The sequence below is a fragment of the Hibiscus syriacus genome, unplaced genomic scaffold, assembly GCF_006381635.1.
Source record: "Hibiscus syriacus cultivar Baekdansim isolate YM2019G1 unplaced genomic scaffold, ASM638163v2 tig00110929_pilon, whole genome shotgun sequence".
NCBI lineage: Eukaryota > Viridiplantae > Streptophyta > Magnoliopsida > Malvales > Malvaceae > Hibiscus > Hibiscus syriacus.
The window spans coordinates 132,023-158,977 of NW_024062916.1; the positions used below are offsets into that span (position 1 = coordinate 132,023).

At 35.6% G+C, this 26,955-nt stretch overlaps 3 protein-coding genes and 1 pseudogene across 3 annotated transcripts; 3 read left to right on the plus strand and 1 right to left on the minus strand.

Moving 5' to 3' along the window:
• The first annotated feature begins 5,261 nt into the window (after positions 1 to 5,261).
• LOC120146511 (dual specificity phosphatase Cdc25-like) lies at positions 5,262 to 7,230 on the plus strand. Its single transcript, XM_039160043.1, has 3 exons — positions 5,262 to 5,450; positions 5,579 to 5,717; positions 6,837 to 7,230. Exons 1-3 carry the CDS (start codon positions 5,368 to 5,370, stop codon positions 7,005 to 7,007), a joined length of 393 nt encoding a protein of 130 aa, XP_039015974.1. The 5' UTR covers positions 5,262 to 5,367; the 3' UTR covers positions 7,008 to 7,230.
• Positions 7,231 to 7,910: 680 nt separating this feature from the next.
• On the minus strand, positions 7,911 to 10,666 carry LOC120146544 (heparan-alpha-glucosaminide N-acetyltransferase-like). The gene is made up of 13 exons (XM_039160071.1): positions 10,436 to 10,666; positions 10,201 to 10,338; positions 10,029 to 10,110; positions 9,842 to 9,927; positions 9,586 to 9,701; positions 9,341 to 9,443; positions 9,143 to 9,259; positions 8,962 to 9,053; positions 8,807 to 8,873; positions 8,640 to 8,721; positions 8,426 to 8,517; positions 8,165 to 8,308; positions 7,911 to 8,057 (listed from the first exon to the last, which is right to left on the minus strand). Exons 1-13 carry the CDS (start codon positions 10,664 to 10,666, stop codon positions 7,911 to 7,913), a joined length of 1,497 nt encoding a protein of 498 aa, XP_039016002.1.
• A 6,942-nt stretch (positions 10,667 to 17,608) lies between these two features.
• Positions 17,609 to 19,358, plus strand: LOC120146518 (annotated as a pseudogene).
• Positions 19,359 to 24,372: 5,014 nt separating this feature from the next.
• LOC120146543 (protein NUCLEAR FUSION DEFECTIVE 4-like) lies at positions 24,373 to 26,273 on the plus strand. Its single transcript, XM_039160070.1, has one exon. The coding sequence runs from the start codon at positions 24,417 to 24,419 to the stop codon at positions 26,199 to 26,201; it is 1,785 nt and encodes a 594-aa protein (XP_039016001.1). The 5' UTR covers positions 24,373 to 24,416; the 3' UTR covers positions 26,202 to 26,273.
• Positions 26,274 to 26,955: the final 682 nt, after the last annotated feature.

Here is a 26,955-nt window from a genome sequence, read left to right on the forward strand (position 1 = left end):
TTTTACATTTTAATCCACTATTTCTTTCAAAATACCAATTAAATCTAATACTTTATAATTTTTTAAAATTTAGCCCCTAAAATTGGGTGTTACAATTATTTACATTCTTAGTAATTTACTCTAAATCATATACAATTACAAATTGCAATTCAATGTTCGTGAAAGAAGAAATTAATTAATCCAAAAATAAAAATTAACTCGATTTGAACTCAATCCGTATCTGATAGAGATCCGACCTGAATTTTATCTGCCAATGATCTGAACGAGAACCGCCTAAAGTCTATCTGAACCTGAATTAACCTGCTTTTTAACTGCTCTGGACTTGAACTGTTTTGACTTGAACTGACATCGATCCGAATTGAAAGTAACCCGACCTGAACCCGAAATGTATCTGGCGTCAAATCAACCTAAAAATGACCCAACCTGATTTGACCTGTACCCGACCTGATCCGAGTCGAAACATCAAATTTACCTGACTTGACCTATATCCGATTTTACCCGACCTGACAGAATCCGACTGAAACCTGAACGATTACCCGATTTTACAATCTTAATCAGATGCACCTTCGGAAGCATGTCATGTAAGTCGTGTCTTTGCCTATATGACGGTACGATTGCAAGAGTTTGTAAAAACAATAGGAAAAATGAAAACGTCAAGAAATGTGAAAAAATTGTACAAATTTTATTCAAAAAGAAGGAATGCATCTTTAAAAGAAGGTATGACACGACTTATATTCTTCCTGAAGGTTACCGGAGAAGCCATATCTAGAATATATCAGCTTAACGCAATGGCTGACTGGTACATTGTAAGGTCTTTTATATGTTATCGAAGGAGGAGATCACAATTGAGAAGATTGGTCAACTACATGAACTGAAAATTCCCAAAGAGTTCCTGAGATAGATTCTAATAACTCATGTTCATCTCATCAATAACAAGCCAACCTTCAATCAATTTCAACAGTGAATCATATAGCCGATTGAGTTTTGCTTCATTTGGTCAATCTGCAGCAAAAAGAATTGCAAACCTGAATGAGTTCCCGCAAAGTTTCTAGTCATAGAGGCCTTCCTCATGCCATGTGTCAACTAAAAAATCCACCATCTCCTGCATTTTCACCATGCAAATGGCCACATAAATGTTGGCCCAAAACCGAGAGTTGAAGGAAGATGTTACGAGACACACTTACGGCTAATGGAATTGGCTGTTGAAATTGTTCAGTCGAACAAAGCAAATCCTCGTAAGTTGTGGTCCAACTGCAAAAAGGAGATTCCAAGGTTAAATAATGAGAGAAATTATACCCCATGAAGCACCTTAATATTCCTGAATGAACTGACTCCTGAAATTGCCACACTAGTACCCTTAAGTATTAATTGAACTCTTAACAATCGGATAAATGAGGGCAAGCCTAAAAATTAAAAGGAAGTAATGCGGCATGGTACACTTTTGATAATGTCAGGTAAGCTTTCCCTTTCTTCTTCTTGTATTTTCTCTTTTACTATTCAAGATCAAGTACATATCCGTGGTTTACGGAGAAAGACTGAATATATGTAAGGTTTCATGCAACTTCAGAGCCAAAGTTTTGGGATCATACAGTTTAATTTCATTGCTTTCCTAAATACAGTTGAAAGTTTATTAACTAATTTACACATAATTGAGTGGAGTAACCAACTTCATGCATCCTATTTGAGACTGATCCCCGACCCACTGTCTTCTAACCTCATGCCAAGTTATTTCAGCTGCACAGTAAGATTCTTCACATTACTTCAATAACAACAACTCTGTTCCAAATTGCTTTTGACAAAGTAGATTCTCATTCAGGTTGTAAAAATTAGAATAAAAATATGGATTTCAGAAATTCTCATATTGGAGTTCAATAAAAACAATAATTTGCAGAAGAAAGGTCCCCATAATCCATAACCACAAAATGCAATTTAGTGTAAATGCCTTTGTTGAGGAACCTCATATGCCCCCACAATCATAAGTATAGATAGTATGCAACACTACAGTCATTCCCATATGTTGCTAAATATTCTGCTACTTGATTCTCTAATTACCCAGACCACATTAAAACAAAGACAAAAATGGATTCATTGTATACACGCTAGCAACTTTGCAGTATAATAGCAATACATAAAATTGATGGTTCTTACAAAATCAATGCAGGGAATCACATTAAGGCATGAAGCTTGACTATGCTCGCTCCTAAACTACTTTCTTCTTGTCCACATAAGATCTTATAAAAAAGCAGTTCTACTACCAAAGAGTTACATGTAAGGCAGGTTTCATCAGAATACGAGGCTCCCTGAGAGAAAATTGTTAAGCCTTTAAGGCTTAAATAGCAACTTACCATGGTTAACGAAAACCTCCTTCTCAGTGGATTGACCTTTGATAGTGCTATTTGAACTTGTTGAAGGCTGATTTTCACAGGAATGGTGATAACTACCATTGGTTTCCATTTGCTTCAGGTTGAGCAACCATTGCCTTCTAAACTACCATCATTGATCACATTGTGGGGAAGAAATTCAGAAAGTCAGAATAAGAAGCAATCTATGTGTTTCATAAGAGATAAACCAATCGCATCATTATTTTGTTGCCAGGAAAAAGGGCTACTCATGCAGAAAATGAGAAAATCATAGTCATTAACAATCTCTAATCTCTAACCAGAGACCAATATTTATGGTCATAGCAATTACATCATATTTTTCTATCCTAATATCCAAAACTCGTTTGACGAGGCTCCATTCGGTTGGGAACCATTTCTTTAAATTTTTTGCAACAACAACTACACTCTGAAACAGCAGCGTCAAAAAATTGAAGAGGAGAAGAAACAAACACCTCAACTGATCAAACAATTACTAAAGGATGATCACCAGGGCTACTAAAAACCTAATTAAACACCTCAGTGTAGTGATTTCCCCTATATAAATCCAAATGCACGTTAATACACACCAATTATCCAATTAGATTAACATAGATACCATTAACTCAAAATCTTCTGGACTCCAACGATCTCAATACAAACCTAATCAGTTCCTAAAACATACTGAAGCAATGGTTCTAATCAGCTAGCAACAACTTCATTATACTCACTTTTGTGCCTATTTCAATTCAGAAATAATAGTTTTCCATCCAAATGAAACTGTTACATGAGCAATCAAGCATAACCAACTACAACCAAAGAGAGAAAAATAGCACTATGCAAAGAGGAAATTGATGGATAACCAAACCCACAAACACCCAGAATTTAAACGAGCATGGAAATTGATATGAAGTTCAAGAAACACAAAATTTAAGCCAAAAAGTGAAAACCCAGATCAAAATGTCAATGCTTTGAATACAAGAAAAAAAAAGAAAGTATGAATATTGATGAACAAAAAGAAGACGACTTTACCTAGAAAGTGGTTTTCAATTTTGAAGAGTGTCGAGCGTTAAAGGAGTCTGGTGGATTTGGCCTTACTTTCTCCTCCTCTTCTTCTTCTTGAATTCGTTTAATAAAGAAAAAATATTTGGTGCGGAGAGTCGAGAATGTTTACGGAATAGCGATAAAAGTAAAACAGAGGACAACTTTTTTTATAGCTCTTCTTTTAGAGAGTCATATATAATGCTTTGAAATTAAAAAAAATCAATTTATAATCTTATTACTAAGTGAATGACTTATTACGTAATTTAACATAAAGTATATCCAAAGGACTCATTACAAAATGGGAAGATCTGATATCTCGTGCTCACACGAGAAGACGTTTGTATTATTTGATATTTTCATGAAGACGTATGAACGAATAATGTTTTTTTAAACAAACATATGCGAATATATGTCTTTTATGCAACTTTTTTAAATATTATAATATTTATCTTATTTAAACAAATAAAATCTACACCGCCCTTTCTAAAAGAAAAATTATTTTTTTCAACGCACTATCCAAACGTATTTGTCCTTGGCATTGTGATCGAGTAAAGTAGGGACAATCTAGTAGAATCTCTAAAATCTGGTAATTAATGGGGTAGGTGAGAGGAAAATGAACCCCCCAACATGTTCTTAGATGTGTTTGTGGATAGAGTTACTATTCAAACATTTTTATTTGCAATTGGATATGGAGTATTTTGAAGATCTTTTTATTATCAGAATTACTTTTTATATTATCTTAGTATAAAAGGTTCTTGTTCGTTGAACTCTGCCTTGGTTTTGGCATACACAAAAGGATGGCTAATGAGACATTGTGACAGAGCACCAATCCTTGTATTTCATGCATGGAAGTTTCTATTGAAGATGATTTAGTAATCTCATTTCTAAAGGATTAGAAGATAAGATCATTAACCCTATGGCTACGAGAATATGTCTCTTTCTCAAAAGAATGTCAAAGAAAGGATAACCAAGAGATGCTACTCGGTAGCCTCCCATTGAAGGTGGATGTCCCAATGTCCTCTGCACATCTAATAAGTGTTCCAAATAATTTGTTTTCTGCAAACTCAAAAAGTTGAAGATAACAAAATACTTTTATCATTTTAAGAAACAAGTCAACCTCAAAAATATATATGTTGTTTTTTATTAAAGAAATACAGTACAAGATTTTTATGTATTTGAGTTCCAGGTTTGAGTTCGAGCTTCAATCGATTAGCTTCGAACTAAGCTTGAGAATAATTCGAGTTCAACTTTTTTTGAGCTCGAGTCGAGGTTCAATTTTTTATTTCGAGTTTGAGTCGAACTTGAAAATTTTAAGCTCGCAAGCTTTGGAGTTAAGTCAAACCTAGCTTTGAATTTTTCGAGTCAAGTCAAACTCAACAATACTGGAGTTCGATTCATCTCATTTACATCCCTAAAGAGACATGCTACTATCTTATTAGAGGATTAAATTTATTAAATTATTTAGAATTAAAATAAAGACCAAATTAATAAAATTTATAAATATTGAGGGTTGAATTTATTAAATTATCATGAATTATAACTAAATTGACAGAACACATAAGTTTTGGAGACTAAAATTGTTATTATACTAGGTCATGTCATATTCTAGATTAATTTTTTAATCATTGGTGACCAAAATAGAAAAATATAATGTTAGTGACTAAATTTAAAAAAAATAGTTCAGTGTCCAAAATTAAAAATAATTTAAATACTAAAGTGAAAAAAAGGATATAATACAGGAGTTAAATTGTAAATTAAACCTTAAAAATAAAATCACAATAAATTAATGAAGTAAAGAAATAAAGTCGGCCAAACAAAGCCTAAATCCAACGACCAAATCACATGGTTACAGAACAAGATCAGATTCTTCACTTCCTAATAAATCTAATAAAAACCCAACTTTGGTTCTCTTCCAGACAAGAACGAAGAGATTGCAAGAGACCCAGCAAAGATCCTGGCAAAGCGAATGGCTCAAACCATCTCCTACATAACCGGTTCTCAACTCCTTCCCCTTAAACGTCTTCCGAATATCGCCATTATAGATGTCAGGTTCAGTTCTTTTGTTCTCTTTTTGGTTAATTCCCTTGTTTCTAAGTATATTTCGATTTTTTTTGGCTTATTTGGGAATATATTTAATCTGGGTATGTTTGTTGGTGTGGGAATTTTGTTAATAAAAGGGATGATGAAAGGAGTTATGATGGGCATATAGCTGGGTCCTTGCACTATGCCAGTGGCAGTTTCAATGATAAGATCTCCAATCTTATTCAAGATGTCAAAGGAAAAGATACTCTTGTTTTTCACTGTGCTTTAAGCCAGGTACTTTCTTCTTCATCATCTTCTTCTGGGTTTTTACCTTTTGGTCTGTCTATTTAATTGAATCTGTTGTTCTTAGATGTAAGAGAGATATTAGAAATTTTCTTTGATGGATTGAGATTGATAGTTTTGAGAGCCAATATTTGTTGTCAAGTTATTAATTATGGTTTGGTATTTCAAGTATTTCTGAATTAGAATCTGAAAGCTAGCTTTGTTACAAGCATTTAACAATTAAAGATGTGCTTTGGGATGATTGCAAGGGTGGGTTTGATGGCCTATGTTATGCTTTTTTTTTTCTGGTAAAGAGTTTGATTATGCCTCTGGTAGATTGAGATATTCATATTGGTGTATTGAGATGGATGTTTTTTGCAAATGCAAATTGTCTGTCCTGATTCAATAGGTTGGACTTGCATCGTGTCCTAATGAATATCTGAAAGCCTTAGAGGAAGTATGTCTTTCTATTGAGCAAAGTCTCATAGGTGAATAGGAGGTTCGTCTGCATGGACCGTAAAACTGATGTATGAATCAAGGTAGAATTTGAAATATCTATTCAAGGCTCAACCCTTTCTCCCTGGAAAGACATATTTGGTTCGGTGCATGCATTGTCATGGTTCCTTTGGAAAAGAATTTTGCTCTCTGGAGTCTGGACTGCACTTTTTGCTTATTCGGTTTCTACAGTTGGAAGAGACAATTGAGTGACCCATGCATGAGCTTAATGCTTTTTACTATTACCCTCCATGTTTTTTGTTTTTTGTTCATTGTTTCAATTTCTGAGTGTTTAGAACTGCTGCTTTAGTTTATCCAACAGTTTCGTAGCCAGAAGACCCTGCTAAACATAATTAACTCAAGCAGCTCTCGTAGTTTATAATAAGTCTCGTCATGATTTCATTGACTCTGTCGTTCTTTTTGTATTTTCCCTCCTGCTCGCATACAATTGATCATTTTAGAATATAATCTGCAATTGCTTTTGATCCCATGACTGAGATTTATCATAATATGGAAGCATAAATATTGCAAGCTTTTGCAAACTGGACTGCATGATCAATTCAAACTATTATATTATTCTCACATGACAATGGTACCTTTCTATGAACACTGAATATGGTGTTGATGCTTTTGCAGGTTCGTGGCCCAACTTGTGCACGGAGGTTAGCCTATCATCTAGAGGAGTTGAAGGAAGATACCGGAATTAAGAAAATTTTGGTTTTGGAGCGCGGTTTCAATGGCTGGGAAGCTTCCGGCCGACCTGTTTGTCGCTGCACTGACAGCCCTTGCAAGGGCGAGGGTGCATAGCCATCAATTACAATTCATTATGTCTTTTAAGGAAGCAAAATCATATATCTACTAGATAGCAGTTATGCTCCTTCCTAATGATTATGTTTGATGGATATATATATAATATTACTGATTTGGTTTCTACCAAACTTGTTCTCACTTCTAACACTTTGTTGGAGAGTACCCTTTAAAGGGTTTCGTGAAAGAAGTGAAGAACTTGTTCATCATTATGAAGAATTTACTTTTTTTCTTATGTTAAGTTAAAGCGTTTCATTTAATTTGAGATTTTTCTTGAACTCCTTGCACTTTCAGAATTCATGTCAAAGTAGAGGCTATTGAAGTTTTACCCTAATTAGATCTGACTCAGATTAACGAAGATATAAAATTAAGAGAAAATTTGAGAAAGTAAGAAACTTAGTTTGATTGAAAGTATGGTATTTATTATATTTTATGTGAATTAAAAGTAAAAAATATAGTTTGATTAGATTTCTACTAAATCATGTAACTATCCATTTAAATAGATAATAAGGATTATTAGATGATAAGTCGATTTCTAAAATTCCTCTTTTATTATTCTATTTTTAACATTAATGGAAATTCTCTTTTTATCGTGATTTTTCTTGAAATAGTTTTGTTATATAATTTTGATGTCTATTTTATTGTGAATATTTCAACGATATAGACCAATAGTGCTCCAGATTCTATATCTCAAATTTTCATAGGTCAACAAGGATGTCTTTTCCATTGTTCAACATATAGCAGTACAATTAAGGATTTATGGATTGCATGGTCACATTGATTGCAATCAACATTTAGCAATACAAGTACTCCCTACAGAGTTTTTGCAGACAAATAAGAAAAAGGAAATCTGTTTGTTGTCTGTAGTAGAACCTGCAATTTATTGAATCCAACACTGCCTGGTTACAGCTTCCAATACATCCCCAATTTATGTAAGATTCCAGCAAGAACTCCATAGAATATGATCTCAGCAAAAATCACATAGAAGAGAGTGCCTAGATGCCTGGACTTCCAAACATCAATGAATACACGCCTTTGTATCCAAGTAACCTGAACATTTCATCGTTTAATATGCATTGTTAGGGAGACATTTCAAGAAATCGATAATTCCAACCTGAACTGCTTAATGGAAATTTTGTATAAAAGCATACACTTACAAGTGTGTCATTAGGGTTATTATAATACCAGCCATTGATGAATGCTGCAAGTATACCTTGAGCTCCCAATACAAATATCAGCATGGAGTTCATTCCTATCCATTCCAGGAATACGAATGGAGTCCTAAACCCCCAAACATCAATCTGTTCCATTTTTTCCCGAAAACGATAAGCAATAAAAAAATGAAACAAAAATCAACCTGAAACTGTGGATTTGCATCCTTGTATGAAGAACTAATGGCAGGGTTCAATTTGCAATACCACAATGTAGAATCCTGAAAATACAATTCCTGCAGCACCAGCTGTGAGGCAGACATAGCTTATAGTGTAGAGTTGTTTATTGATCGGAATAGCTGAAAGCAAGGGGAGAAACCTTCTTCGTTAAATTCATCATCAAATTAAAAGTACAAAAAATCTGAGGTTTGACATAATTGGATTTTAGTGCTCAAAATCATGGACAGCCAAAGGCACTAACCATGTGTGAAATGAAGAAGGAATGCTAGGATAAGTAAGCCAAATCCCATTGATACCCATTGCTTCAGCCTTTGGGAGTGACCCTGCAAATATGTTTCAGTTTTTCAGTTGTTTTTCTTCTGGAAGTTGATATGATTGTTCAAGAGCTTTAATGGAGTACTCACAAACCTTGAAGTGTATCAATACATGCCCGTAATGGATGCCAATGGTACCGGAAAGAATAGCAGAGACTGAACTGTAATAAAAGAGAAACGACCATTAATCTCATTCTTTGCTTCGTTTAGTTTTACAGTTTCTTTAAGAGTTGATGACAGGTTTCAAACCTTAACAAGCCTTCAGGTTCGAAATTAGCATGGCACCACCTGGAAGCATCGTATCGAAAAGGGCCGGCACGTGGAGAACTAAGGGTACAAGCCTAAGAATTTGTTCAAAGGATTCACAGTTGGCTTTCTGGAAACATGTAAAGGAAAATTAAACTGATTCCACCATTGTGAAAAACTAAACCTTAAGGTGTTGCCAGACAGGGCTCTTATACAGATGATTTATTCCCAAAATCTCCCTATCGACATATCCAACAGCGTTGCAGGCAGGCCCCAAGTGGCCTCTCGTCCCACATTTCACCTGCAATAGTCAATAAAGTTTTCAGCTTGAAGTACATAAATAATGGCAATAATCTTCTTGTACCAGCTATTTGGAACACACAGTGTATGTTTTGCCTCCTTTATGATCAACAAAACTCCAGTCTGGAATATACAATGAATATGTCGTGATCATGTAAATGGAAAACGCGATGAAACCTCCGATCCTGGATTCATGGTAAATCAATTACAATCTCTCTTTGAGGTTAGCAAACTATCAGAGTATTGTTCCACAATAATAAAAATATGGTTTAAAGATTCTCGAACAAACTCTCGAATAATTTCAGTTAAGCTGAACTTAATTTTTACCATTGCCATCGATATGCAGTGAAAATGGACACATGTCCGGGTGATAAAACGAGTGGTCTCCTTTTCGTTGTCAGAGTCTCTATCAGAGCTACAACAAAGTATACCAATGCTATTCTCTGCTCTGACAAAGGAAACAGTGCTTAGTAAAATGTTACTATGAAAGCTGTCCTTTTTAATCCTTCGATATTTTATACGGGATGAGATCGACGTGGTTATACACTCGAATCTTTTAAAAGATAAGTATAAGAGAGACGACCTGGAGAATGCCACACCATCTAATAAGCTTCATGTCAACCCCATAAGCAAGATCAATATTATCAGCTAAAGCATGAGAATAACCTCCTGCAGTATGTCAATATGGAAAAATAGAGAAGTGTTCATGTAACAGAGAAAACCATGTTATATATTTATTGGTAATTGAAATCACAGGTTATACGGCAAACCTTGCAACAGAATTCCCAAAAATAGAAGCTTTAGTGTCCTCAAGGTTATCTTATAGATTGCATCCTTGATCTTGAGAATTTTCTGCAATGTTGTGATGATAGGGTTTATCAGATAAAATCCGAATCATATTGCTGGAAAATATGGTATTTTTTCTAGGAAAAGATTGTATACCTTGAGAGCCAAGGCAACTGCAACTCCAACAATGAATAGGAAAAAAGGCATGACAAAGTCAGCTAACATGCATCCATCCCATGGTGCATGATCAAGTGCTGGATATGCAATGCCAGCATGGTCTACCAATATCATCATCTATAAGCTCAAAATTAACTAACCATCAGTTCATTTTGAGGCTTTAAGTGCCCATGATTAGCTAAAAACTGTTGCATTAAAGAGGTATTTGACTTACAACAATGGTTAGCCCCCTAAAAGCATCCAAGGTAGCAACCCTCTTGGTCTTTGGCTTTTCTGATGGTGGAGGTTGATCCTCCCCTTTCCGTTCACCGTTAACAGCAGTCCAATCATCATTTGCATTATTATCAAAGCATTCTCCATTGTCACATTTATTACCATCTTTATCATCGTCATGATCCAATGGAGTCCGACCAAACCCTTCTTCTACTCTCTTAGGATCTTCCATTCTTACTGCCTTAAGCTTGAAATTAAGTTGGTGTATTTAAGGTTGTTCAATGGTAGGCCATAATGTACTATAACAAACACAATGGCAAATAAATGATGATGTCTCCGATGAACATAGGACTGAGCAGTAAACAAGAAGAAAAGAAAACCAGCATGAACAGTGAGAGATTTTTAAATTCTTAGTGATTAGTGATGTAATCTATGATGTTTGTTGTGGATGGAGCCAACATGGTATTGTTGTATATATCCTAATATCAATTACGTTGCAATCATTTGAATGAAATGCACCATTGTAGAAGAGTTCCTAGGTGATTAAAACATCAATCAACTTTAATCCATGAGAATATTTTGTGAAATATCCGATCTGCATTTTAAAAAAGAGCTGCAGCCCGAGGTTTAACAAAACCATATGAATTCAATGCAGATAAATCCAAAACTAATATCTTTATGTGTGATGCAATCGAAGGGTTTTCTTAGCTACAAAATTGCATCCACTTTGTCATGTACTTTGTGTAATGAATGAAGGTGTCGTGGAGTTCTTGGTTTGGCAGATTGCCGGTGATTAAAATGAAAGCCCAGTATCAACATTCATACGGCTGATAACAATTTCGTTTAGTGTTTTATTTATTTTTTCATAAAAAATAATAATTAAATATTTATCACGTGCGACAAAAAATTACCCAAAAATCTGTAGTTGTGTGACCTAATGCTTAATGATACCAGACGATTTCTCTTTAAATATATACGTTATATGAAATGTAATACTTTATACTTAATGATACTATGTACCACCATCATCTATGATACATAATGTTTAGTAATTAGTTATTATGTGATTAATGATACTTTTATTACTTTAATTGCAATTTCAAGTTTTAGTACATAATGTTCCCAACATATAGATAAATAATACATGTGAATTTTATTTAAACGAATATGATCAAATGAATTATAATAGTTATCCAAAATTATTACTTTAATAATATAAAATTCTATCACGATTAATCTTAAATTTCATCCTAAAACTTTCAAATTTCTTGAATCACAAACTATGTGTCCATGTTTAGATCATCTCGCTCTCAAGATATATTCTTCCTCCTGTCCACGAAAATATCTCCATCGTTTGGATCGTTAAATAGATCCTTAATTTTTTAAGAAATTACCTAAAATAACATTTTCTTTTATGATATATTGAGTGACTTATTTGTGACTTTTTTATATTTTAGATCACTAATAATAGAGTGATTTATTAATTAATTTACGGTTAGATTTATGCAATCGCTCCAGATTATTAAAAAAACATAATGAAAGCCGGTATTCGAAAAGCAAACGCTGATGGAATTAAAACATCAGCTTCTCATTCTTTTTCTCTTTGTGCCTAAGATTCGATTTGATAGAGATCAGGGCTGACTTCGTGAATTATGTACGTAATGGCCTGCTTATTGAATTCGATCTATAATTAAGTTTGTTTAATTTCATTTTAAAATTAACAACTTGAAAACCCCAAAAGTGACTATTCTGTTCCCACATCAGCAAAATATGTATTATTAGTCTTGGAGAAGTTCCAATGAAACAACAACAATCTTTGTCTTGATAGCTTCCATTGGATACATAGTTTTCAATAGCGTTGACCTCAAGATGAAACAACAATTTGATTCTCTTGAAACATAGAAGTTCATATTAGGAAATAAACCAAGTACAAGTAATTTCCCTATTACCAGATTAGTGAGAATACGAAATAAAAGCGGAAAAATAATACCCGAAATTGATAACGGAGTACAGCCAATTGTGTTTACGTCTCCGGACTGCTGCAGATCTTTTACTAAGAGAGAAAATTTACAGGTGTTTACAAAACACTCACTACTCACAAGAAAGCTCTCTAGTATTGGGAGAAAGAAATGATTTTTGGAATGGTTTTGAAGCCAAATGAGCTAGGGTATTTATAGTTGAAACTTAAGGACTTAATCTTGTAAATACCCTAAAGCCTAGGGATTAATTGTGATTATCCCATTATCATTTTTCAACAAACATCTACCAAACTTTGAAAAACTATTTTTCAAAGAAATATTTACCAAACTTTGAAATCCATTTTCAAAGAAACATTTACCAAACTTTGAAAACCATTTTTTCAAAGTTGGTTACCAAACTTGAAAACCATTTTAATAATTTCAACAATCTCCCACTTGAAGACTGATTTTAATCTGTCTTCACACCTCGATCAATGCAACAGCTTTTCTAGTCTTATTACTCTAGCATGCCAACTGAAGTTGAACACAACTTCAGTTTGTCTGTAGTCACCGTCTTTGTCAACATGTCTGCCGGATTTTAAGCTCCACTGATCTTTTCAAGTTTCAAAATCCCATCTTCCAGAAGAGACCGGATAAAATGATATCACAATTGTATGTGCTTTGTCCTGGAATGAAAAGACGGATTCTTTGCTAGATGTATAGCACTTTGACTGTCGCAATACAAGACATTGTTTTCTTGTTTCTTGCCTAACTCTTCCAAGAAACTTTGGAGCCAAACCATCTCCTTGCTGGCTTCCGTAACAGCGACATATTCTGCTTCAGTTGTGGAGAGAGCAACTATCTTTTGTAGTTGAGAAACCCAACTCACTGCGGTTCTTCCTAGAGTATAGACATACCCTGTAGTGCTCCTTCTGATGTCAACATTTCCGGCTAAGTCAGCATCTACATAGCCTGTCAGTATCGTATCTCCACCTTTGAAACAAAGTGTTTTGTTTGTGGTACCCCGCAGATATCTGAGGATCCATTTGACTCCTTCCCAGTGTACCTTGCCCGGATTATTCATGTGCCTGCTAACAGCTCCCACTACTTGAGCAATATCTGGTCTGGTACAAACCATGGCATACATCAGACTTCCAATTGCTGAGGCATACGGCACCTTCACCATGTGTGCACGTTCTTCCTCCGTCTTTGGTGACTGTTCTTTGGAGAGTCTGAAATGAACACCTAAAGGTGTACTTACTGGTTTAGCATCTTGCATGTTGAACATGGAGAGTACTTTGTTGATATACTCAGCCTGTGATAATATCAAAGTCCCCGACTTTGTGTCTTTCTTGATCCTCATCCCAAGAATCTGCTTTGCAGCGCCCAGATCCTTCATAGCAAACTGCTTTGACAATTTTTGCTTCAAGTTTATAATCTCTTGCATGTCTGAGCCTGCAACGAGCATGTCATCAACGTACAACAATAAAATAATGAAGCTATTGTCGAACCTCTTGATGTAGCAACAATGATCTGCTTGGCATCTGGTAAAACCACTGCTACTCATGAAACTATCGAACTTCTTGTACCACTGTCTAGGAGCTTGTTTTAAACCATACAAGCTCTTCTTCAACCTGCATACCAGGTTTTTCTTGCCTACCTCTATGAAGCCTTCTGGCTGCCTCATATAGATTTCTTCCTCCAAATCACCATGAAGGAAAGCTGTCTTTACATCTAACTGCTCAAGATGTAAATTCTCTGCAGCTACAATTTTCAACACCAGTCTGATTGTAGACAGTTTTACGACTGGAGAGAAAATTTCATTGTAGTCAATACCTTCTTTTTGCTGAAATCCTTTGACAACCAATCTTGCTTTGTAGCGTTTTCTCCCATCGTGCTCTTCTTTGATCCTGTAAATCCACTTGTTATGGAGCGCTTTCTTGCCTGGTGGTAATTCAGCTAATTCCTACGTCTGATTTGACATAAGCGAGTCCATCTCATCTTTCATGGAAGACTCCCACTTGACTGAATCATCCACCTGCATCGCTTCATCATAGCACTCTGGTTCACCATTGTCAGTCAACAACAAGTAGTGCAAAGAAGGCGAATACCGTTGGGTTGGTTTAGGAATTCTGGAGGAGCGTCTCAGTTCTGGTGTGCCTGGTTCTTCCTCTTGAACTGCTTCAGGACTGATCTGAACATCATTTCCAGAAATCTCCTCGAACTCAGCAAATTCCTTTGTTTCAACTTCGGTATTACTTGATTCTGCGGTTGACCTGTCTTTGTACATCACATTTTCATTGAAAATGATGTCTCTGCTTCTGATGATCTTTCGATTTTCGTAGTCCCAAAACCGGTAACCGAACTCATCACCACCGTAACCAACAAAGACGCATTTGTTGGACTTAGCATCAAGTTTACTTCTTTCAGCAGAGTTTATGTGTACATAAGAAATACAACCAAACACTCTTAAGTGTGAAAGGTTTATTTCTTTTTTGCTCCAAGCTTCCTCTGGTATTCCGCCATCCAAAGGAACTGAGGGCCCATGGTTGATCAGGTAAGCTGCAGTGTTGATAGCTTCAGCCCATAGAGATTTGGGTAATCCGGCATGTATCCTCATGCTTCTGGCACGTTCATTCAGAGTTCTGTTCATGCGCTCTGCTACGCCATTCTACTGCGGTGTTATGGGAATTGTTGTCTCCATCTTGATCCTATTGTTTGCGCAGAAATCTCTGAATCTACTATCTCTGTACTCTCCTCCATTGTCAGACCTCAACCGCTTGACTTTCAAACCAATCTCATTTTCCACCATGGCCTTCTATTTTCTGAAGGTATCAAAGACTTCTGATTTCTTCTTCAGAAAATAAAACCACACCTTCCTTGTTGAATCATTGATGAAGCTGACATAATATAGTGAGCCTGCAAGAGATGGAACTGGTGATGGTCCCCATACATCAGTATGAACCAATTCTAACCTTTCTGCCTTGGTAGTCTTGCCAATCTTTGTAAAGCTGACTTTCTTTTGTTTACCAAAGATGCAATCCTCGCATAGTCCGACATCTACATTCTTTAGATCCGGCAGCTTCCCTTTTGACAAAAGTATCTTCATCCCTTTCTCGCTCATATGGCCAAGCCTTTGGTATCACAGGTTTGATTTTCCATCATCATCTGCTGCAGCAATGATATTCTCTAAGTTTGAGGTTACATAGAGAGTACCAGTCTTCTTTCCACGAGCAATGACGAGTACTCATTTGGTAATCTTCCATTCACAGCCTGAAAAGGTTGTACTATATCCTTCTCCATCAAGCTGTCCAACAGAAATCAGATTTCTTTTGAGGCCAGGAATATGTCTCACTCCTGTCAGCTTCCAGGTGGTCTGATTTGGCAGCTTTAGTCGGATGTCTCCTTTTCCAATGATCTTCAAGGTTTCATCATCAGCTAGATGAACCTTCCCAAAATCACAACTGACATAGTTCTCCATGATTTCTCGGCATGGGGTGGAGTGGAAAGATGCCCCTGAATCCAAGATCCATGATTCAATCGGACTGTTGACGCTTAGAATCATGGCATCACCTGTCTCCTGTGTCACGTTGGCAGATTCCTGTGCGCCAGTATTTTTCTTCGGTGCTCGACAATCTCTTTTGAAGTGACCCTTCTTGCCGCAATTATAACAGGTAAAGTTTTTATTTCATGTTCTTGATTTGCCCATTCTGGATTTAGATCTGCCACGATTTGAATTTCTTTCTGAAGTTCTCCCTCTGGACTCCGTGTGCAAGGCTGAGGAGGTTGATGCTTCACCCGATTCTCTCCGTCGAATTTCTTCGCTCAGTACCAGATCTCGAACATCGTCGAATTTTAATTTGCTGTTTCCCGACGAACTGCTGACTGCTGTAACAGTAGCATTCCAACTGTCTGGTAGAGATGATAAGAGAATTAAAGCTCGAACTTCATCATCGAACTCAATTTCCACTGAACTCAACTGGGTTGTGATTGTGTTGAGTTCATTTAGGTGTTGTGTCATCGATGCCCCTTCCGCCATCCGCAAATTGAATAATCGCCTCATCAAATGAACTTTGTTTGAGGCCGATGGCTTCTCATACATACTGGAGAGAGCAGCCATAAGACCCGTCGTGGTCTTTTCCTTTGCTATGTTGAAAGCAACATTGCGGGATAACGTCAGTCGGATAACTCCGAGGGCTTGTCTGTCGAGAAGAGCCCAGTCTTCATTCTTCATGCCCTCTGGTTGTTTTCCTGAGAGGGTTGATATAGATTTTTCTGGTACAGAAAATCTTCAATTTGCATCTTCCAAAATCCAAAGTCCGCACCATCGAACTTTTCAATTTTCACATTCCCTTCGTCTGCAGCCATCGCTCCCACTCGAATCTGACTTCGTTTGGATCGTTTCTGACAATTTCTGCGAACCGCCGTGTATTAGAACACCTCCGTCGACAAACGCGTATCGCCGACCGAATTTCACTATTCACGAAATTCACTATTCACGTGAATAGTAACCTCGCAAAAAATTGACAGAATTCACAACCAAAAGCTCTGATACCAGTTATTAGGAAATAAACCAAGTACAAGTAATTTTCCTATTACCAGATTAGTGAGAATACGAAATAAAAGCGGAAAAATAATACCCGAAATTGATAACGGAGTACAGCCAATTGTGCTTACGTCTCCGGACTGCTGCAGATCTTTTACTAAGAGAGAAAATTTACAGGTGTTTACAAAACACTCACTACTCACAAGAAAGCTTTCTAGTATTGTGAGAAAGAAATGATTTTTGGAATGGTTTTGAAGCTAAATGAGCTAGGGTATTTATAGTTGAAACTTAAGGACTTAATCTTGTAAATACCCTAAAGCCTAGGGATTAATTGTGATTATCCCATTATCATTTTTCAACAAACATCTACCAAACTTTGAAAAACTATTTTTCAAAAAAACATTTACCAAACTTTGAAAACCATTTTCAAAGAAACATTTACCAAACTTTGAAAACCATTTTTTCAAAGTTGGTTACCAAACTTGAAAACCATTTTAATAATTTCAACAGTTCAACCATGTTCCGCCAATCAGTATGAAACAAACAATCCAGGACAAATTTAGTTCCATTTGATTTTTTGTCTCCAAATTACAGCAAAGCTGTTTCATTCATGTCTTTAAATGTGGACTGTGATTTCAAGCTGCCAATGCTTTGGTGGAGACCGCTTGAAACTGAAGCAAGAAAATGGTCTTAACGTGCGAAAACCAATGGCGGCAGTTCGAAGGGGATGAAAGGCTTTGTGTTTCATGTACTTTCCAGTCGATTGTTCATGGTTTTCGCGACACTCATTATAATGTCTGTCAATGGTTCAGGTTACATGTTTGGTCTATATTCTAATGACATTAAATCAACATTGGGGTATGATCATACAACTCTGAATTTGCTCAGTTTCTTCAAGGACTTGTGTGGTAATCTAGGAATCTTGCCGGGTCTCGTCTACGAAGTGGTGCCACCGTGGGTGGTTCTTGCCATGGGTTCAGCAATGAGCTTCTTTGGCTATTTCATGATATGGTTATCGATCACCGGCCGCTTAGCCAAGCCCCGAGTATGGAAGATGTGTTTGTATATGTGGATAGCTTCAAATTTGCAGTCATTTCCGAACACCGGTGCATTAGTCACGTGTTAAGAACTTCCCTGAAAACAGAGGCAGTGTATTAGGCCTTTTGAAGGGTTCATCGGTTTAAGTGGTGCAATTATGACTCAGTACTATCATGCATTCTACAAGGATGGTACGAAGGCTCTAATCTTGATGCTTGTTAGGCTTCCATCCATTGTTCCCTTGATTTTTTCTTCGGACTATTCGTATTATGAAAGTTGTTCGGACGGTGAAAGAGCTCGACATCTTCTACAGACTCCTGTACATAGCTCTTGAGCTTGCTGGATTCATCATGGTGGTGATTCTTCTGCAAAACAAGGTCAGGTTTACCAGGATTGAGTATATAGGAAGTGCCGTTCTTGTTCTTCTTTTATTGTTTCTCCCACTTGTTATTGTAATAAAAGAAGAATTTAGCGTTTGGTCCAACAAAGACCAAGCTTCAAATCATCATTCACAACTGAATGTTGTGACTGAAAATCCTCCTGCGGTTCCATCAAGGCCAGTGGAACTGAGAATCAATCCTTTTTCTTGTATTAAAAAGATCTTCAGTCCACCGGAGAGAGGCGAAGATTACGGCATTCTCCAAGCAATTTTTAGCATCGATATGCTAATTCTCTTCATTGCAACATCTTGTGGCACCGGAGGGGCATTAACAGTTATTGACAATCTGGGACAACTTGGTAAATCATTGGGTTATCCAACTCATAGCATATCCACCTTTGTATCCCTAGTGAGCATATGGAATTTCCTCGGACGGGTGTCGGCCGGCTATTTATCCGAATTCGTGTTGACGAAATACAACTTCCCTCGTCCCTTAATGCTCACTCTAGTGATCCTTTTGTCTTGTGTAGGCCATCTTTTGATTGCCTTTGCAGTCCCCAATTCTCTTTATTTTGCTTCAGTGATGACAGGGTTTTGCCTTGGAGCACAATTGCCATTACTGTGTGCAATTATATCAGAACTGTTTGGTCTTAAACACTACTCCACAATGTACAATGTGGGTTCAATTTCAAGCCCTGTTGGATCCTACATTTTCAATGTGAGAGTTGCAGGCCGTTTATATGACAAGGAAGCTCTGAAGCAAATGAAAGCTTTGGGACTTGAAAGGCAACCGGGGCTGGACCTGACCTACAACGGTGCGACGTGTTATAGATCGGCTTTCATAATCATCGGTGCAGCTACCTTGTTCGGGAGCATTGTTTCATTGATTCTGGTTTTTCGGACAAGAACATTTTACAAGGGTGATATCTACAAGAAATTCAAAGAGGGCATTGTTTCAACAGGAAATGGTGATGTTCCATTAAGAGAAACGAATTCTATATAAGCATATACTTGAATTATTTAAGCCAAAAATAGAATTCTAAAAGAAAAATTCTTACAATTTTTTTATAACGAGATAATACGTGTGCGCGCGAAATATATTTACACAAACATAAGCTTACCGACAGTAACAACAACATGCGAGGACCTTGTACTCGACATTTAACAAAGAATGCAAGTATTTTCAACAAAAAATAAAAAATAAAGAATGTAAGAAATAACTTCTTATAAACACATCAACAAGTAATTCTCTTTCTAATATAAGATTTCATGTCTTTGCTTTTTAAATTTTATTAACATATAATATTAATATTAACAATCTTTTTTATTAATATGTGATAAGTATAAAGTATTATTGTTCAAAGATAATTTTCAACCATTTAACATTTAATGCTCATACCTCTAATATTTATGGTGGTTAAACCAGAGCCTTCAAGAAATAATAACAATTATTATGATAAATAAATTGAAATAAACAAATTAAATTTAATGTATCATGATAAAAGGGAGGTTTGATATAAAAAATAGTACTCAAACTAATGCATTCGTATCCATTTAGGTGTTTAAGTTTTTTTTTTTTCAAAATGTAGGTGTTGAACTTTATCATCGTTTAATAAAAAAATTATTAACGTTATCATTTTAAGTGTCTTGATCATAATAGACATTAAAAAATTCGTTAAAAATTGGTCAACCACTCAAAATGTGACACGTGACACATTTTAATTTTTAGAAATTTTATTTAAAAAACTTAAAACAATTATGATAAAAAACCCAAAATTTCTCTAATATTTAAAAAAATCTCAAAATCCTTAATTCAAAAGCATCAACCCTATTTGTCAGTGATCTCCCACCATTGTCGTCTCTATCGGTCGCCTACTTATCTGTCACCAGTCGTCACCCGTTACCTATAGCCTTAATCATCAGTCCTTTTACTAAAATCCCTAAATCCAAATCCTAAACTCAAATCACAAATTCTTCACAATCGACGGGTGACCGACGAGTGAGTGGGTGATTGGTAGTGATGATAGTGGTTGACAACGGAAATAAAAGGATATTTTAAAGTTTTACAAATTTAAGATATTTTCTGAAAAATAGAAAAAATATTTTTTCCGAAAAATTTATGAATTTTATTTTTTAAAAATTAAAGGAAATAAAGAATTAAGTCATATTTCAAACATCGAGTAGTTGGCTGATTTTTAACAGATTTATCATCATCGAATTACTTAAAATATTAATATTAGTAACATTAAATATCTACTTTAATTGAAAAAAAAAATGTTTAAACACCTAAAAGAAATTTATAATTTAATTTTTTTTATCTTAAGCCTAAAAGAAATGATGTACACCATATGTAATAGTTGCAAAGAGAGAAAACAGAGCATCATGGACAAATCGAGGTGTCGTTTTCCATTAAAAAAGAAATGGTGTATGAGCAAAGACGGACCACTTCAATGTTTGGGTTATGACGCAGCCAATGATCACACGAACTCGACAAGTGTTGTGGATTAAATGCCCCTCCATCCCTGCAGGACAGGGTTGAGGTTACTTTCCTTCATAAAAGCTAGGGTGGAAAAAAGTAGAACCCTGGTCCAGAGGAAGCTGTGATGAATACCACCCATTTTCCTAATCCTGATGTATAACTTACACCAGAAATTTTCCTACTCAAAACTCTGTTATCTTTAAAATCTTTTTTTAATAAATGAAACCTTTATTTATATATTTATTATTTTTAACTTAGATACGAATATATATTATATTGACTTCTTTTCAAAAAAAATTATATTTAAAACTTTTTTTTGAATTGATATTTAAAACTTATTTTGATTTCTCTTCAATGTGTATATTTCATGAAATTTTATTAACAATATATTATCAAAGGGCTAAATTTTCCTATCAATCCGTGAGGTCTTAGATGTTGCTTGTTCGGTGTGAATGCAGGAGTCAGCCTAAAATCTTAGCACAAAATATTAGATGAATGCGGTAACAGCACAAAATATTAGATGAATGCGGTAACAACGCAAAAGAAAGGGAACAAATGAAAGTATGAGAAAATTTGATTGAATGTTTGATTATATCTCTCAAGACTAAATGAATGAGGTAGGAAAATCTCTATTTATAATTGAACACTTCTTATATCTGATGATCTTATTTAATTACATTTTTTTTGAATTAATCACTGGTATCCGATCTATCGACCGACTTTTCTAGATATGGTACTATCATCTAAAGAAAAAAAACGTATTTTACACAATCCTCCTATCTAAAGAAACTAAACCACATCTATTAATACATTTCACATATGAGAGATTACATTAGTTTTGAAAAGAATCTTGAGAATCTAGTCATCAAATTTCTTACCATAACCAACATGAATTGACTCTTGAATAATCTTTGAGGGAAAGATCAGTTCAGATGGGTTGGATTAGACCGAGATCCTACAAATGGTATTTTGGGCAACTTGGTGCGTACTGAACTAGGTCCCGAACTCACGATCTGTGAAATTCTCTCATTCGAATCTAGCGACACCCTCATCACGTCCTTAGAATAGAACTGGTTTATCATGTTTATGAATTGCCACAATGCCTTGATAAAAATCCCTTCTATTGAATAAAGTACTCTTGTCTCGGCCAATAACTTGATAGTCGAACAACTTGGCCTCCTTTATTTTCTTAAGCCTCTTTCTCATCGGAGACCTTTACTCGTATTGGCTCTCGATGTGACGTCTCGATACAGATCCTCTTCAACCTTATGGAAAAGCTTGAGCAAACTTGCATGGAACACTAGATGATCCTTGATGGTCAACAATTGCTCCAGTTTGTAGGCCATGATCTCTACTCGCTTCACAACTGGGAATAATCCCTTATATCACGAGCCTTTTGTCCACGTTTGATTTGCACAAGATCAAGTTTAATTTGACAAGGACTTGATCATCAACATGAAATTCCACGTCCATATGCTTTTTATTTGCCCACTTTTTGGTCCACTTCCTTGTCTTGCCTTGTTGAAATAAGTTCACGTTAAGTCATGATGCTCTTGTCAAGCGTTGGAAAACTTACAAGTTACTGGATTTGGCCTTTCACGATTAGTCACAACAACATTAGGTGTGAATGGATGTTACCCGATCATTACCTCAAATAGACTTTGGTGCGTGGTTTCATTTTATTGTAAATTGTAAAAAAATTGAGTCACATTCAACAATTTTGACTACTCACACTAAGTGAAACTCACATAGTGCCTGAGGTAGATCTATACAAGTATATTTACCTTTTCTGCTTGTTCATCCCGTTTGTGGATAAACACAATTTAGAAGTTCAAGTTTAATCCTATTAACTTGAACAACTCAATCCAAAGCATGCTCGTAAAATGAGAATCTCTCACTTTCTTGCGTTCGTGCCTTTTTATTTTGTGTTTCTTCCACATTTATCTAAGCCTTTATATTTGGATTTTTTGGCCGACTTAGACGTACACATTGAACAACCAACGTCTAAAATTTGTACGAACCGCTGGAAAAACCTATAATCTCATAACAATATACACTTACAATTTGATATTGTGGCCTTTAAGCTTATTTATACTCTTTTCTATTTAATTCAAATTATTAAAAAAATAAAAGTTTCACTTTTAACAAGGCAAAAGTGCTAGGATAATGATATAAGAAGAAGAATAATTCTCCATTTAATGTTTTTAAAATATTATTATTTTAATTAGTGGAATAAACTGTGCAGGAAAAGTCAGTTGAATTACCCAACGACTTTATGAAATTAGTCGGACTGTAGGGTGTCTTTTGCATAACGCTTGGACGTTCGAACTATGCAGAGCATCGAGATACATGCACATCCAGGCGTCATGCAAGAGACGCCTTGTAATCCGATCAACTTCATGAAATCGTCAAGTAATCAGATCGACTTCCCCTTATATTATTTATTTCAAGTTAATTAAGAAAATAATCTAAAAAATCAAATAAATAATTATTTTTTCTCATATCATTATTCCAATATTTTACCCTTATTTCGAGGGAATCAATCCAAATTCAAAATATAATATATACAACAAATTATAAAGTTTTTACGATTTTAATATATATATATATATATATTAAACATATATTTTTTAAATATATAATTTTCAGTTATCATGATTTCAATAAATTTTTATATATCTTGATTTGTTTAAACTTTTTATCATTGTATTTAAAATATATCATTATAACTCAATTATTTAAAAAGGATTAAAGTCACACTACCTAGATCAAAGCTTAAACTCAATCAGCATTGCCCCAACTATTGGTTGAAAAGTTATGCATATAAATATTTTTTAATAATTTGAAATCATTATAAAATAATATATGTTCATAATTTTTTTTATATATTTTTTAGTATAACTACCTATATTCGATTTATTAATTGACTAATTGGAATCGGATACTGCAGACGCGAGGATGCCCATCCCAACTTAGTTTGCTCTATTCACAAATGTTAAATTCTAACATCTGATATTGTTTAAGGGATCTAATGTCTCATCCCACTAGATCAACTAGTTGTTTGTAATATTTCTTATTCTTTGATAATATATATACACCTTATAGAAAAACTACTCGAAACCTTAAAAAAACAACATTAAAATCAATTAATTAATTTAAGATTCCTTAAAATACGATAATCCAACCTTATTAATAACTCATGGTGTAATTGTATCGCTATCAATCTCAGCCATGCGGAAGCGAACAAAGAGATGAGGATTTAAAAGTCCTTGGAAATGCATAAAGATAGTAATCCGTCGTTTTCCCGATTCAAATAATTGCAGCCCACCATATTTTTTCCCCATATTTTTATATGGACAGAATTCTAAAACTTTTTAATAAATATTTAAATATATTATTTTATATATTATTTATAAAACAAATACAATGTTAATATATCAATATTAATCTCAATTTAAAATTTTCAACACATAAAATAATCTATAAATACGTACTTTTTCTAATCTTGTTTTACCAACACCTACCCTGCCGAACTTTCTGTTATAACTTCGACTGCTTTGCTAGTAAAGACTAGGGGAAAAGATGGTGGCGGAGCAAATCAGTGGAGGTGGCTGTGGGTGGCGAGACATGAAGAACTTCGGGCTCAAACTGATTCTGGGACGGTGGTTCATGGTGTTTGCTTCACTGCTTATCATGTCCGTATCTGGTGCAACATATATTTTCGGTCTATATTCCAATGTTGTCAAAACATCTTTGGGATATGACCAAACAACTCTCAATCTTTTAAGCTTTTCCAAGGATTTGGGTGGCAACGTTGGGATCATATCAGGGCTCATCAATGAGGTAATGCCGCCGTGGGTGATTCTCTTGATTGGATCTATCATGAATTTCTTCGGCTATTTCATGATATGGCTCGCCGTCACCGGCCGCACTGCCAAGCCCCAAGTGTGGAAAATGTGCGTTTACATTTGCTTGGGTGCTAATTCCCAGGCTTTTGCCAATACCGGAGCTCTCGTCACTTGTGTCAAGAACTTTCCGGAGAGCAGGGGCAGTGTTTTAGGCCTTCTGAAATCTTATGTCGGCTTAAGTGGTGCAATATTGACTCAATTGTACCATGCTTTCTACGTCGACGACTCGTCGGCTCTTATCTTGTTAATTGCTTGGCTCCCCGCTGCTGTTTCCTTTGTGTTTCTTCGGACGATTCGAATCATAAAGATTCTTCGGCGGCAAACGAATGAGCTAAGGGTTTTTTATAACATCTTCTTCATTTCTCTTGGCCTTGCTGGTTTCCTTATGGTTTTAATTATCATTCAAAACAGTTTAAGTTTCCATAGGATTGAGTATGTCGGAAGTGCTTCGATTGTTACTGTACTGCTGTTCTTCCCACTTGCCGTCGTTATCAGAGAGGACTTCAAGATTTGGAAAACAAATGAACAAGCTTTCAGCGATGCTTCTCAGGTGAAAGTAGTAGTGACGGAAAATCCACCGGCACCACCGCAAATGGTGACGGAGAAACACGTCGGTTGTTTCGAAAACGTTTTCAAGCCACCAGACAGGGGTGAAGACTACACGATCTTGCAAGCACTTTTCAGCATCGACATGTTGATCATCTTCACCGCCACCACATGTGGTGTCGGAGGAACATTGACGGCGATCGACAACTTGGGACAGATCGGCAACTCGTTAGGCTACCCAAGGCGTAGTATAACCACTTTCGTTTCACTGGTGAGCATATGGAATTACCTCGGGCGAGCAGTCGCGGGTTTCGCTTCCGAATACTTGTTGACGAAATACAAGATGCCGAGGCCATTGTTGTTCAGCATCGTGATTCTCTTCTCATGCGTCGGACATGTTTTAATCGCCTTTGCAGTCCCCAACTCCCTTTACTTGGCATCGGTCATTATCGGATTCTGTTTCGGAGCACAATGGCCATTAATATACGCCATAATCTCTGAAATCTTCGGCCTTAAATACTACTCCACATTGTACAACTTCGGGTCGGTGGCGAGTCCCGTGGGTTCATACATTCTAAACGTGAAAGTGGCTGGACATTTATACGATGTAGAAGCTTTGAAACAAATGGAAGCTTTGGGTCGTAGCAGGCAACCAGGGGAGGACTTGAGTTGCAGTGGAGGCCATTGTTATAGAAAGGCTTTCATTATAATCATAGCCACCACATTGTTTGGATTCCTTGTTTCTTGTATTTTGGTTTTCAGGACCAGAAAGTTTTACAGAAGTGATATTTACAAGAAATTCAGGGAAGAAACTCAGGTTGCTGAAACAGAGATGGCTTCAGGTTCTTCTTCAAATCAAGTTCAATCCATGGCTGCTACTACAGTTGCTGCGACAAGTACCGCAGCAAACTAATTAAAAGTTATCTCACCTTGTATCATTGTTGAATCCATGGCTGCATGGATGGATCGACGGGACGGCGAAACAATCGCCTCTCAGAATTTCATAATTTTAATATAATTTTGTTAGACTTTATATTTTATTTGATAACATGATTTCAATCTCTAAAATTTTATAAATTTATCTTCTTAAAATTTTATAAGTTCATATCGTCTAGAATAAAAATTTTATAAGTTTATCTCGCCTAGGATAAAATTATGCATATATCCCTACTTATGTTGTATCACATTTTATGATATTAAGATTTGAAATTTTGTATTAGTATATTTAACGTTTTAGATATATTTTTTAGAATATTTTTATTTTTGGATAAAGTAAACAAATTATCCCCTATTATGGGGCGTTGTTTTATTGAGTCTCTCGACTAATAAAAGTTACGAAACAATCCCCTGATTATGAGACATTGCTTTGTTGAGTCCCCGACTATTAAAAAGTTACAAATGGCTACATGACTATTTATATATTCCAAACTCGTCATTTTCTGTTACAAAATTGAAGACAGTCTAAGCTGGACGTTAACATGCTGACTATGATATGATAAAATCTAATCTCAAAATCTCAAACGACTATCATATCTCAGTCAACATATTAACGTCTAACTATGATTTTCATCAATTTTTTAACAAAAAAGGAAGAGTTTGGAACATATGAATAGTCAAGTGACTATTTTATAACCTTTAACAGTGGAGAGTCTTAACAAAGCAATGTC

Excerpts from the sequence above, each read along its gene's own strand:
- LOC120146511 (XM_039160043.1), top strand. The coding sequence starts at position 5,368 with ATGGCTCAAACCATCTCCTACATAACCGGTTCTCAACTCCTTCCCCTT. Across the intron at positions 5,451-5,578 it reads ATCGCCATTATAGATGTCAG|GGATGATGAAAGGAGTTATG; the intron begins GTTCAGTTCTTT and ends TGTTAATAAAAG. Across the intron at positions 5,718-6,836 it reads TTCACTGTGCTTTAAGCCAG|GTTCGTGGCCCAACTTGTGC; the intron begins GTACTTTCTTCT and ends ATGCTTTTGCAG.
- LOC120146544 (XM_039160071.1), bottom strand. The coding sequence starts at position 10,666 with ATGGAAGATCCTAAGAGAGTAGAAGAAGGGTTTGGTCGGACTCCATTG. Across the intron at positions 10,339-10,435 it reads TTAGGGGGCTAACCATTGTT|ATGATGATATTGGTAGACCA; the intron begins GTAAGTCAAATA and ends TTGAGCTTATAG. Across the intron at positions 9,444-9,585 it reads ACTGCATATCGATGGCAATG|GATCGGAGGTTTCATCGCGT; the intron begins GTAAAAATTAAG and ends CCATGAATCCAG.
- LOC120146543 (XM_039160070.1), top strand. The coding sequence starts at position 24,417 with ATGGTGGCGGAGCAAATCAGTGGAGGTGGCTGTGGGTGGCGAGACATG.